Source organism: Podarcis erhardii (genome assembly GCF_964252035.2).
Source record: "Podarcis erhardii genome assembly, chromosome: 1".
NCBI lineage: Eukaryota > Metazoa > Chordata > Lepidosauria > Squamata > Lacertidae > Podarcis > Podarcis erhardii.
Genome location: NC_138497.1, coordinates 21,767,684 through 21,780,102, shown reverse-complemented (window position 1 = coordinate 21,780,102; position 12,419 = coordinate 21,767,684). Strand labels below are relative to the sequence as shown.

The following is a 12,419-nucleotide window of genomic DNA, read 5'->3' as shown; positions in this document are numbered from 1 at the left end:
TAACCTGAAGCACTATTTCTGGCTTAGTGGAGTGTGTAACCTGAAGCGTATGTAACCTGAAGCGTATGTAACCCGAGGTACCACTGTAAATAAAATCAGCTGGACTCCAACTTAGTCTATAGGAGTGGATCCCTTAGAACTTACCTTTAGAGATGATGGAAAGTTGACTGTAACCACCAGCCATTATTGTTGAGAAGGCAGTTCTAGATGAATTCTGTCTCTAGTATATTTAACTGTCCAATCCCTGACCCACTGACCAAGTTTATATAGCATGTTAAACTTTAGTGAAATGTGCAGAAGCAAGAAGGAGTTACCACGAGCCTTAGTCTCTTGTGGTCCCCCTCGCTTTTCTCCTCCAGACAGAAGGAAGACTTCAGTAGGCTTTTGCTTTGCTGAATCTTGCCTTCCTTTGTCCTGTGCATCACAGCTTGTGGTTTATAATAAATTCTGGTTAATTTAACAACCCACGGTTCAAAGTTTACTTGTTTTGAAACTGAGCTTCTTATATGCCCAGATGACAAAACAAGCTGAGATTTGGGGAAAGTGGTGTGTGTGTGTGTGTGTGTGTGTGTGTGTGTTGGGAAGCTGTTGAAGTCCTCTTCCTGGCTACCTGGTTGGAGGCTTGTACTGGTTCCTTCCATACCATGCACATTTCACTGGATGCCAAGTTGTACCCTAGCCTGTTTTGTAATATAGGTTTAACAGTTGTTGATGTAGGTCTGACTGTATATAAATTTAAATCTCCCATTGGTCAGTGGGAAAGAAAATCAAGGGGTAGCCACTAACAAGTTGTGCCCTCAACCGAGATCTAACCATGGACGGAAGGAGTATTGGGTATGACACATGTGTGCTCCTCTCCTGTGCTGCCCATGACCCATCTATGTTTCTGCCCTGTTTTGCCTTGCATATATGTTTGGTGGTGGAGCCGCTCAGTCAGCAGAACGACTCTGCTAGCATATCTATAACTGTGGTGTCATATCTTGTATTCCTCTAGTGCAGGGTTTCCCAAATTTCAGTCTCCAGCTGGTTTTGGACTACAGTTCCCACCAACCCTAACCACTGGTCCTGTTAGTTCGGGATGATGGGAGTGGTAGTCCAAAAACAGCTGGAGACCTAAGTTTGGGAAACACTGCAAGTGTATTGGGGCTTCTGCCAAATCCTAAAACCTTCTTGATCAGTGGTTCTTGAGAAGCCTTACCTCATGTCATGCACTCGGCTGATTAAATTATTGTTTCTTTGCATATGAGTAGAAACAATAGTTCTGAAGCAAAAATTATACTTTCTTTTTGGGACTTCTGAGTAGACTTGGCAAGGATTGTTTGAGCCCTAACAAAGATGATTGATTGGTTGTGCCCATGTTTTGGAAGAAAATAGGTTTTTAAAGTTGGTATTGGTCACGGGGACTTGCTTGATGCTAAAGACAGTTTCCTAAATATATCTTGAGTTGGAGGATCACGGTTAATATGCACACTTGAGTTGCATGAAATCTGTAATTTGCATATCTTTCTCAGGAATATGCAAGTTCCTGTTCTGTGAACGCCTTGTACTAATTCTATCGCACTCTGATAATAGTAACCTTTAATTGTGAAAAGCTTTCAGTAACTCATGGAAATTTTTACTATGTGGGTCAGAATATTGAGTGCTAATAATTCGTGGTGAATTTGGGCTCCATTTTATCTTGAGGTTTCTTATTTAAGTAAGTCACATATTTAAATGTATCTTTTAAATCACAAGGGATTAGGAGCTTGCTTTTTATATTTTATCTATAACAATAGTGAACTGAATCCTTATGAAGTCTGAATGGCCCTATCCATCAACAAGAGGGAGGTGTAAGCATAAGAGGGAGGTATCAAAGGTTTGCAGAAGTACAAAAAACCACATGCACAACCCTTTAGAAAAAGGCCCAAAGTGGTGGAGGATGTGAAAGACAGCCCAGTGAGGACTAACCATGCTTAGTGGGCTTAAGATGGTAGTGAAATGGAGTATCCTGCAAAAGGGCATGAACATTTCTTGCTGAACAGGAGCACTCCAAACCACAACATTTTGTTGCCATTCCTACGTGTATTAACTCAACATAAATATTAAAACCTTGACAGATTGAGCTTTGTAGCTAAATGAGACTCTGGTTATTACGATTTGTGGAATTGTTGTATTTTAAATTGATTTTATCTTATATTTCTGCATTGTTTGTCCTTTTTTGTACATCATTTTGGAATTTCTTCATATGTTAAAGCAGTTTATATATATTTTAACACAAATAATCATACTGTTGTTGTCAGGATTCCAATGAGCTTTCAGGTTGTTCAAAAGTTATTTGGAAGACTGCACATCATTATGATGGGAGACATGAATGGGGTCGTATCGACAAACATGGATAAGTCACAAAATCAAAATGTTACAAAAGACGGCAGACTGCCAAAGACCTTTTTTGAAATGGCTGACAATATGGACTGGATTGACATTTGGAGAACTAAGAACCCCCTGGGAAGAGAGGGAACATTCTTCTCTGAAGCCCAACTGACTTGGACAAGAATCGACCAAATATGGATATCTAGAGGTCTGGCACCCAAGGTTAGAAAAGTGGAAATCTGCCCAAAGACCTGCTCCGACCATAATGCGCTGAAGATGGATATGACACTTTTGCCAACCGGCTCCTTTAGATGGAAGATGAATGATAGCTTGTTTAGAGATCAGGAGATTGTCAAGAAGGCCCAAAAAACTCTGAAGGATTATTTTGAAATAAATATGAACACTACGGTGGAAAAAAGAACTATCTGGGACGCAAGCAAAGCTGTGATGAGGGGGTTCTTGATACAACAGAACACTGTAAAGAAAAGAACACAAAATGAAAGGAAGGATAAGATTTTGCAGAAAATCAAAGAATTGGAGAAGAAATTAAGATCAAATCCGAAGTCACAGCCGATTCTGAGAGAAATTAAACTGTATCAAGCTCAATATTCTAAATTGATAAACCAAGAAATAGAATGGAAGATTAAATTAATGAAACAAAAAACTTTTGAATCGGCAAATAAATGTGGGAAACTGCTAGCCTGGCAGTTGAAGAAGAGACAGAAACTAAATACAGTTACAAACCTAGAAATTGAAGGAAGAAATATCCAGAACCCCATGGAAATTAGAAAGTGTTTCCAGAGATACTTTAAAAAATTATACACTCAAGGGCCGCAAGATGAGGTTGAGATTAAACAATTTTTGGAAAGAAATGGACTAACAAAGTTGTCACAAAAAAACAGATTAATCCTGAACAACAAAATAACACAGCAAGAGATTGAACAAGCTATCCAGAACATGCAATTGGGCAAATCTCCAGGGCCAGACGGTCTGACCTCCAAGTATTATAAGACATTAAAAGACTATCTGATCCAACCATTGATGGAGGTCTGTAATGAAATTATGGAAGGGAAGAAGGCGCCGGAATCGTGGAAGGAAGCTTTTATCACATTGATACCAAAATCTGAAGCTGAAAAGACACAACTTAAAAACTATCGTCCCATCTCCCTTCTGAATGTGGATTACAAAATATTTGCAGACATTTTGGCAAGTAGATTTAAAAGAGTTCTTAATGAAGTAATTCATAAAGACCAGGCAGGCTTTCTCCCAGGCAGACATATGTTTGCAAATACTAGGAACATTATTGACGTTTTGGAACTTTTGCAAACAGATATAAATACAAAAGCAGTGTTAATTTTTATAGACGCGGAGAAGGCCTTTGACAATATTTCTTGGAAATTTATGAAGGGAAATTTGAATGAAATGGGAGTGGGACGGGGGTTTGAGAATGGGATTGACGCAATATATTCAGAACAAAAGGCTAAACTAATAGTTAACAATGTGGTCACAGAAGAGTTCAAAATTGAAAAAGGAACACGACAAGGCTGCCCGATTTCCCCTTTGTTATTTATTTCGGTTCTGGAGGTGCTCTTGAACTTGATCAGAGGGGACCGGTTGGTGGAAGGGATTTAGGTCGGAGCGAAACAATACAAATTGAAAGCTTTTGCAGATGACCTAGTTTTGACTCTGCAGGAGCCAGAATCTAGTACGAAAAGAGTATTACAACTGATACAGGATTTTGGTCGGGTGGCAGGATTTAAATTAAATAAACAGAAAACTAAAGTGTTGGGAAAAAATTTGACAGATATAGAGTCGGAAAGGTTTCAGAGAGAAACAGAACTAACTATGGTTAAAAAAGTAAAATACCTAGGGGTAAACATAACAGCAAAAAACCTGAGTCTATTTAAGGATAATTATGAAAAATGTTGGTCTGAAATTAAGAGAGACTTGGATAGTTGGACAAAATTGAAGCTTTCTTTGTTAGGCCGAATTGCTGCTATCAAGATGAATGTATTGCCAAAAATGTTGTTTTTGTTTCAAACATTACAGATTGTGGACAAAACGGAGTGCTTCCGGAAGTGGCAGAAAGATATATCCAGATTTGTCTGGCAGGGCAAAAAGCCCAGAATTAAGTTTAAGATATTAACAGATGCGAAAGAAAGAGGGGGCTTCGCCCTGCCAGACTTAAAGTTGTACTATGAAGCCGCAGCTTTTTGCTGGCTAAAAGACTGGCTACTTCTCGAAGACACTGACGTGTTGGACTTGGAAGGTTTTAACAATGCTTTTGGTTGGCATGCATACTTATGGTATGATAAAGTTAAGATCAATAAGGCCTTTAAGAACCATATTGTCAGGAAAGCAGTGTTTAATGTCTGGACAAAATACAAAGACTTACTGGAAAATAAAACTCCAAGGTGGCTTTCACCTCTGGAGGCTAAGGCCCTAAAAAGACCCAATATGGAGGCCAAATGGCCAAAATATTGGGAAATATTAGAAAAAGATGGAGACAATTGGAAATTGCAGAGTTTGGATAAAATGAAGGACAAAGTGCGAGATTGGTTACATTATGCTCAGATTAAAGAAGTTTTTAAAAATGATAAAAAGTTAGGGTTCCAGGTGGAGAAATCGAAGTTAGAAACTGAATTGTTAGAACCAAAGACTAAGGTATTATCTAGAATGTATAACTTGCTGTTAAAATGGAATACACAAGACGAAATGGTTAAATCGGTTATGATAAAATGGGCACAGGACATTGGGCATAACATTATGTTTGAGGACTGGGAAAGGTTGTGGGCCACTGGGCTGAACTTCACCGCATGTAATGCTCTGAAGGAAAATGTAATGAAAATGATATATAGATGGTACATGACCCCAGTTAAACTTGCCAAAATATACCATTCGTCTGATAATAAATGTTGGAAATGTAAAGAAAACGAAGGAACATTCTTTCACCTCTGGTGGACATGCCCTAAGGTGAAGGTCTTCTGGGAAATGATATATAATGAGCTGAAAAAGGTATTTAAGTATACCTTCACTAAGAAACCAGAGGCCTTCCTTCTGGGTATTGTCGGCCAGAAGGTGTTAAAGAAGGACCGAACATTCTTTATGTATGCAACAACGGCAGCAAGGATACTCATCGCAAAAAACTGGAAAACCCAAGATCTACCCACACTGGAAGAGTGGCAGATGCAACTGATGGACTATATGCAACTGGCCGAGATGACTGGCAGAATCCGTGACCTGGGAGAAGAGAAGATGGAGGAAGACTGGGAGAAATTCAAGAAGTATTTACAAAAACATTGTAATTTGGTTGAATGCTAAGAAGGATGCTAGATTATAAAAAAACTGGCCACCACTAAATTAGATTTGAAATTTGATGATAAGTGAGATTAAAGAAAATATAAAATTTTTTGGAAGAAGTGCTAGATTATATTTGAATGAGTGGACATGAGATTGTAAACAAGTTGATAATTTGTTTGGAAAAAACTTTTAACGATGTAAATGGGAGCGGGAGACGTGAGGGAGTCCAAAGAAGTGATGAAATTATGTCTGTGATAGAAGTAAGACTGTTTATTATTTGTGCATTTATATTTAAAAACTTTAATAAATATTTATAAAAAAAAAAATATTTGGAAGACTGCAAAGAATATATATTGCCCCCAGCCATGTGAAATGACTTTTTGATATACTGTGGAGAGTCTTGTCATTTCTATCCTTTGTCCCACTATGTTTCATGATGCGCAGCTTGAACAGATTAGGGCCCACTGAATTCAACTGGAGTTGCTCCCAAGTAATTTAAAAACTGCAGCCTTACTATTTCTGAGGCATGCATCCAAAACTGTTAATGGATCTGCTTATCCACTTAGTAATGGTGATAAGAAAGCTTTCTAAATATGTTTCTGAAGGCAAGGCATTGAGATAAGCTCATATTCAGAGTTTGCATCAGTCATTATCTTGAAGTCTATTTGAGCAGAACGCTCTGCCTTGACTTCAGAAACATAGTGCTAGAGCAGGATCCTCCAGCTTCTACAACCTTCAGCATGCTCTAGACTAGCTAGAAAAGTTGAGCTTTGTATTTATTGGGCGCAATCTATTCCTGTGTGTGTGTAGGGGAGGAATCAATAACGTACATGTAGATCTCGCAGCCTACTCCTTTACAGACCAATAGCAGAAGCATACCCATGACTACTGGATTGTTCTGTCTAGGAGGTTTTTGCATGGAAATAGCTGGAGCAGAACTTGTCCAACTGTGCAGATCTTCCTACTGGAATCAAAGAGTGTAGATATTGTACAGTCTTGTATGTATATAACAGCACAAAATGTAACACCCAACTCTGCCATTCCGCTAGCAGAGCAGATTTCCACTTGAACAATGCATAGTTAACTTGGTAACCCCCACTCAAGTTGCAATAAGACATACAAGCAAGGCAAACATTCCCATAATATATACAAGCATTCTAGGACTATAGTTCAGTCTTTTTCACAGGCTCCATCAACAGTCTTAAGGGAGCCCCAAGGTTGGTAAAAGTTATTTAGGGGGCTTGGCACCCATTCCCCAAAATGCCTAAGAGGACAGACTGTAGTCTGTAGCCACAGGATATTGACTTAGTGTTGCCATTGGGGTTTTTTTGTAGTTGGTGGGGTGATGACAAACTAACTGTGTGGAAGCTGGGAATGGGATGAAGCTGGGAATGGGATGAAGCGCTGAAATCCTGAGCAACAGCATTGAGCACTGCAACATTTTGTTGCAGCACCTGCTTGTTTGTAATCTAATATCACAATATACATAGCTTAACTTCTATAGAAAAAAATTGAAAATGTAGAAATGATTTTCCCTCCATGAAAACCTTAGCATTGTGAAGTTTGTTCACACAATGGCAGAATAGTTAAGTTGACTTTAAGTTTTGGGAGAGCTTTCCTGTGGTTAGTGCTTTTAATAAAACGACAGTTTCTAGACAATGCTGAATTTGCAGCAACCCCTGATTGAAATAAAAAGTGTGTATGTGTATTTTGATACATCTTACAGTGTTAAAACTGCTGGAGTGACCACAATATGATAGATGGTTTTAATTCAGAATCGCTAAAGAGCAGAGGATCACCAATTCTGCTATTTCAGTAGAAATAAAAGAAAAATCTTCCACAGTTGGAAAATTACAGCTTGTGTAGGTGTTAAAAACCCTCTGCTTCTCATTTTAAATTGACAGCAAGCCAGCCACTTGGAGCTTTTTTTTTTTTTTTAAAAAAAGGAAAGGCCTCATTTTTCTTTAGAATTGCATATCATCACACCACTTTTTTGCGTTAACATTCAGTTTACACAAATGCTGGCTTCCTCTTTGTGCCAAAATGAATGAATCTCTTCCCATCCCCCCCCACCACATCATTTTATTGGTTAAGTTCACGGAAAAGGATTCACATATGTGTTTATTATAGTATAGCATGTTAACGTGTGATGAAGATCTTTTTTTTAAGCAGGATTAATATGAAAAAGATTTATCTAGTACAGAATTAAGAACTTCCCATAAAGACAAATTGAATTGGAAGCAATTCAAAACTTTGCTATAGTTTGAGAGACTGACACTGTGTACTTAACATTTCCATCTGGACCCTTTTATTTTTTAAAATATGTGTGAATTTATTAACAGAAACATGAACATGTGAAAGTGCCTTATACTGAGTCAGATAGTTAGTGCATCTGGGTATACTGTCTTCAAGGTCTCAGACAGATGTATTTTCTAGTAACGCTATCTGAATTCCTTTTAACCATACATGTTGTAGTTTGAATCTAGAACATTGTGCATTCAATTAGGAGTTTTTTGAGTTATGTGCCTCTTTCAACTACAAATAAGCAATGAGCTTATTCTTATGTTCCTTATCTTTCTTCCCTCCCCAGCCCTTCAAAAGGACCCCAGTTGAATATCCCTAAAGTTTTTATAACAGATGTTATATTATTCAAGGATAATGATTCCCCAGTATGAGAGTTGTCTAATACATATACATACATATACCGGTATATCTATATTTCTATCTATTAGTTAAATTAGTGAAATCCAATATTCTGCATAATAGCCTGCCTTATTACTGAAGAAACCCATTCTGATTGTATGTCAGGATGTAGATTGGAGTCCGCAACTGAACTACTGTAACTGAATGTTGGTTTTCATCTCAAATTTGTCTACTAAGGGTATTTTCCCAGCACTCAAGTTACAGTTTCCCCCATATATAGCATAAGGCTCAAGTGCCAGAACCAGCTATTGTGAAGCTCCTAAAATATCATCCCATACTCATGTTATAAATTTGTCTCCTGTCCTGTCTGTAGAGAATCCCATGGGTGAGAAGAGATTCTGGAAGGAGCAGGAGTAGGCAAAGGGGAAGGGCCATAGCTCAGTGGTAGAGCATTTGCTTTGCATGCAGAAAGTGCTTGGTTCCATCCTTAGCATCTCCAGGTAGGGCTAGGAAGGGATTCCTTGTCTGAGACCCTGGAGAGGCACTCCCAGTCAGTACAGATTATACTAAGCTACATGGACCAATACTCTAATTCAGTATTATGCAGCTGCCTATGTTCTGTTCCTATGTAAGCCATAGACAATCAAAAGCATACCAGCCACTCAGTCAGTAGCAAGTACTAGCCTAGAGGAGCCAGACTTTGGACAACTCCATGTTAACAACTTGTTCCAACAAGGTCTGGAACTCAACTGAGCTGTTGTGGCAAGAATGGACAGCCTGCAGCCCTACAAATATTGCTGGACTCCAGCTCCCATTAGGCCAGGAAGCATGGCCAGTGGTCACAGATAATGGGAGTTGCAGTCCCACAGCACCTGGAGAGCCACAGGTTCTCAATCCCTGCTTTATGGGGAGGAATATAGAAGAACCTTTTCCAGGTTCTGCTCCCTCTGGATGAAATGGTTGGTGGATGAAGGAGGAGTATCTTACTTTGAAAGCAGAGCTACAATAATTTGTTTCCAAGCACTTAGCATCTTCACTCCTTTTGGTCACTGAGATCCAGCTCCAAGGGCCTTCTGGCGGTTCCTTCACTGTGAGAAGTGAAATGACAAGGAACCAGGCAGAGGGCCTTCTTGGTAGTGGCACCAACCCTGTGGAATGCCCTCTCATCAGATGTCAAGGAGCTAAGTAGCTATGCTACCTTTAGAAGGCATCTGAAGGCAGCCCTGTATAGGGAACTTTTAAATGTTTAATGTTTTATTATGTTTTTATATATCTCGGTAGCTGCTCAGAGTGACTGGGGCAACCCAGTCTGGTGTTTGGGGTGGTATTATTATTATTAATAATAACAATAACAATAACAATAACAACTGGTTAATTGTGGTTTCAGGGTTGAGATTACATTCTTACCAAGCCCCCTCAAGTTAGCAGTTGCTTTTTTGGTGATGCAAAAATACTACTTGCTACGCATCTGGAAATGATAACACTTTCATTGGCTTGTAACAGTTTCTTGCCTCAGCTGCATGTTGCTTCTGTTTTGGTAAAGCAATTAAAATGGTGTTTTAAGGATACATTGTGACTTTACTGAATGCATTTCAATCACATCACATCGGAGGTAGAATGTTTTCGTTGTGTATTGTTATGCTACTTCTAGTTAATTAAATGAAGATTTGTGTTGCATGCACTTTTAAATTAAATTTCAAAACGTTAAATACGTGTAATTTATGTATTGTAATGTTTAAACAAAAGAGATATGAGCAAAATTTATTTTTTTTGTCTTTTGCTAAAGATGTTCTCATTGCAAAATACTTTAAAACAAATGTGTTTTTTTATAAGTTCTGGTCAGGATATCCAAGGAACAAGCGTGGTTGCAAGTCTTCCAGTTCTGATGCGACAGAATCCTGCAGAGACGCTAAGGAGAGTCCTGCCAAAAGTTAGAGTAAGTATAGTTTGCCTTACTTTGATTGTTGTTTTTTATCTTCTTTAAAATAATTGAATGCGACCCACATCCCATTCTTGCTAATGACAAAGCTCCCATTGATTTTAGCAGTTGTGAGTCAGACCTTCAATAAAGAAGGCAACAACAGAAAACATGTTTTTCAGATTGAATAACATACTCCAATAGCACTGTATTGGTAACTCTTTATAATTAGTGTATTTGTATGAGATTTTAGTTATTTAACCATATATGGAAAATTAAAACTGCTAGCTATCCTGATGAGATGAATGCATGTTTATTGCATTATTCTGGGATATCAGTGCTATTGGTTTCCAATAGTTGTCTCCAGTCAATAATTTGTCTACTGGTTTATTTATGCATTTAAGGCTTGCTTATACTATCCAGGGCTGAGGGCAGATTACAAAACATTTATATTTTTTTTAACAAGGGAGTGACAGAGGCAGGTTTTGACTCAAAAGGGCTTGCAATCACACACACACACACACACACACACACACACACACACACACACAATGTTTTAGTTTGAAAACTTTAGACTTTTCACAAACCCTTAGGTATAATTTTAATTTCCTCCTCCAAAACCCTAAGCTTTCACCAAGAGAACTCCTTCCACCCAGTTCAAACACCTGCTCTTTCACTTACATGTTTTATGTGATCCAAAGAACCCATTATTTAAGGAGCTGTTCAGCTAGCTCTGGGCACTTAGTGTGGCCTTGGACTTGTCATTCTTGAACAATAGTGCTCCATCCTGTGTTGTAAGATGAAAAGGCCTATGGAACACGCAGAAGCTCTTTGGTACACCTAAAGTAGTGGAGGGATTGCAGACAATAGTGCCTCTGTGTAGACTGCCTGTGCTAATGGAATCCTGTTGTAGCTTGGAAATGCTTGTATAAAATATGAAGTTGTTTGAGATCCTTATTGGAAGCCATGGTCCAAGTGTCCTTCCCATCCGAGTTGAGGAAGGTGGAGACTGGTGACAGTGTCTTCTTGGTGGTGGCACTATGGTTGTAGAACAACATCCCAAGGGACACTTGAATGGTGCCTACCCTTCTAACTTTTAGGCACCAGATAAATACATTCATGGGGGGTTTGGAGCTTTTAATTAGATTTTTCTTTCTGTGCTGTTGTTTTTATTGTTTTCTGGTACGCCTATGAATTTCTACTTGTATACATTCTTAATCTTACTATTTCCTTTTGGATTTTTTCCCTCTAATTGGCTTTCTATGAACTAGTGTTTTATTTTTGTTGTGGCTGCTTTGGATATTTAGAATGTAATTCTATGCTGCAGTCTGACACTTGAGGTCCTATAGGTTTAGACATGAGCCTTCCTATGCTGGTGGAATGTGGTCATGACTCAGTCATCCAAGCCATTCTGCGTATGACGTTGTGCTGTCAGAAAGGCTGAAATGGGATGGGAATGTGGGCAGCATGGCAAAGAAGCACACTTAATTTGTATCCTGCAAAATAAGTCTCCATCTCCATTGCAGAGCTAGAACCAAGAATTTTACTCCCACTGATTTCAGAGTAAGGGGATTTTAAATTTTTTTTAGCCAACAATTAAAGATTTTGACTGTGCTGAGGTTTCAGAAGGAGACAGGCTTAACATTGGTCAAGAAAGTGAAATACTTGGGGGTTAATATGACAGCTAAGAATGTGAATTTATTTAAGGATAACTATGAAAAATGCTGGACGGAAGTGAAAAAAGATTTAGAAATATGGTCAAATTTGAAGCTTTCATTGCTAGGCCGTATTGCCACGATAAAAATGAATGTATTGCCAAGAATGTTGTTTTTGTTTCAAACACTGCAAATTTTGGATAAAATGGATTGCTCCAAGAAGTGGCAGAGAGATATTTCTAGATTTGTCTGGCAGGGCAAGAAGCCCAGAATAAAATTTAAAATACTAACGGATGCAAAAGAAAGAGGTGGATTTGCCCTGCCAGACCTTAAACTGTATTATGAATCAGCCGCATTTTGTTGGCTGAGAGAATGGCTGCTTCTTGAAAACACTGATATTTTGGACTTAGAAGGTTTCAATAATGTATTTGGGTGGCATGCATATCTGTGGTATGACAAGGTCAAAGCACATAAAGCATTTAAAAACCATATTGTTAGGAAAGCATTGTTTGATGTCTGGATAAGATATAAAGACCTACTTGAAAATAAAACCC

At 38.5% G+C, this 12,419-nt stretch overlaps 1 protein-coding gene across 2 annotated transcripts in view; it reads left to right on the top strand.

Moving 5' to 3' along the window:
- PPP4R4 (protein phosphatase 4 regulatory subunit 4) overlaps positions 1–12,419 on the top strand; it is an 85,032-nt gene that overhangs the window by 21,293 nt on the left and 51,320 nt on the right. For both annotated transcript variants that reach the window (XM_081859671.1, XM_081859672.1), the window contains exon 3: positions 10,126–10,228. In XM_081859671.1, coding sequence (XP_081715797.1) covers positions 10,126–10,228 — 103 coding nt within the window. The remainder of the gene's footprint in view (positions 1–10,125; positions 10,229–12,419) is intronic.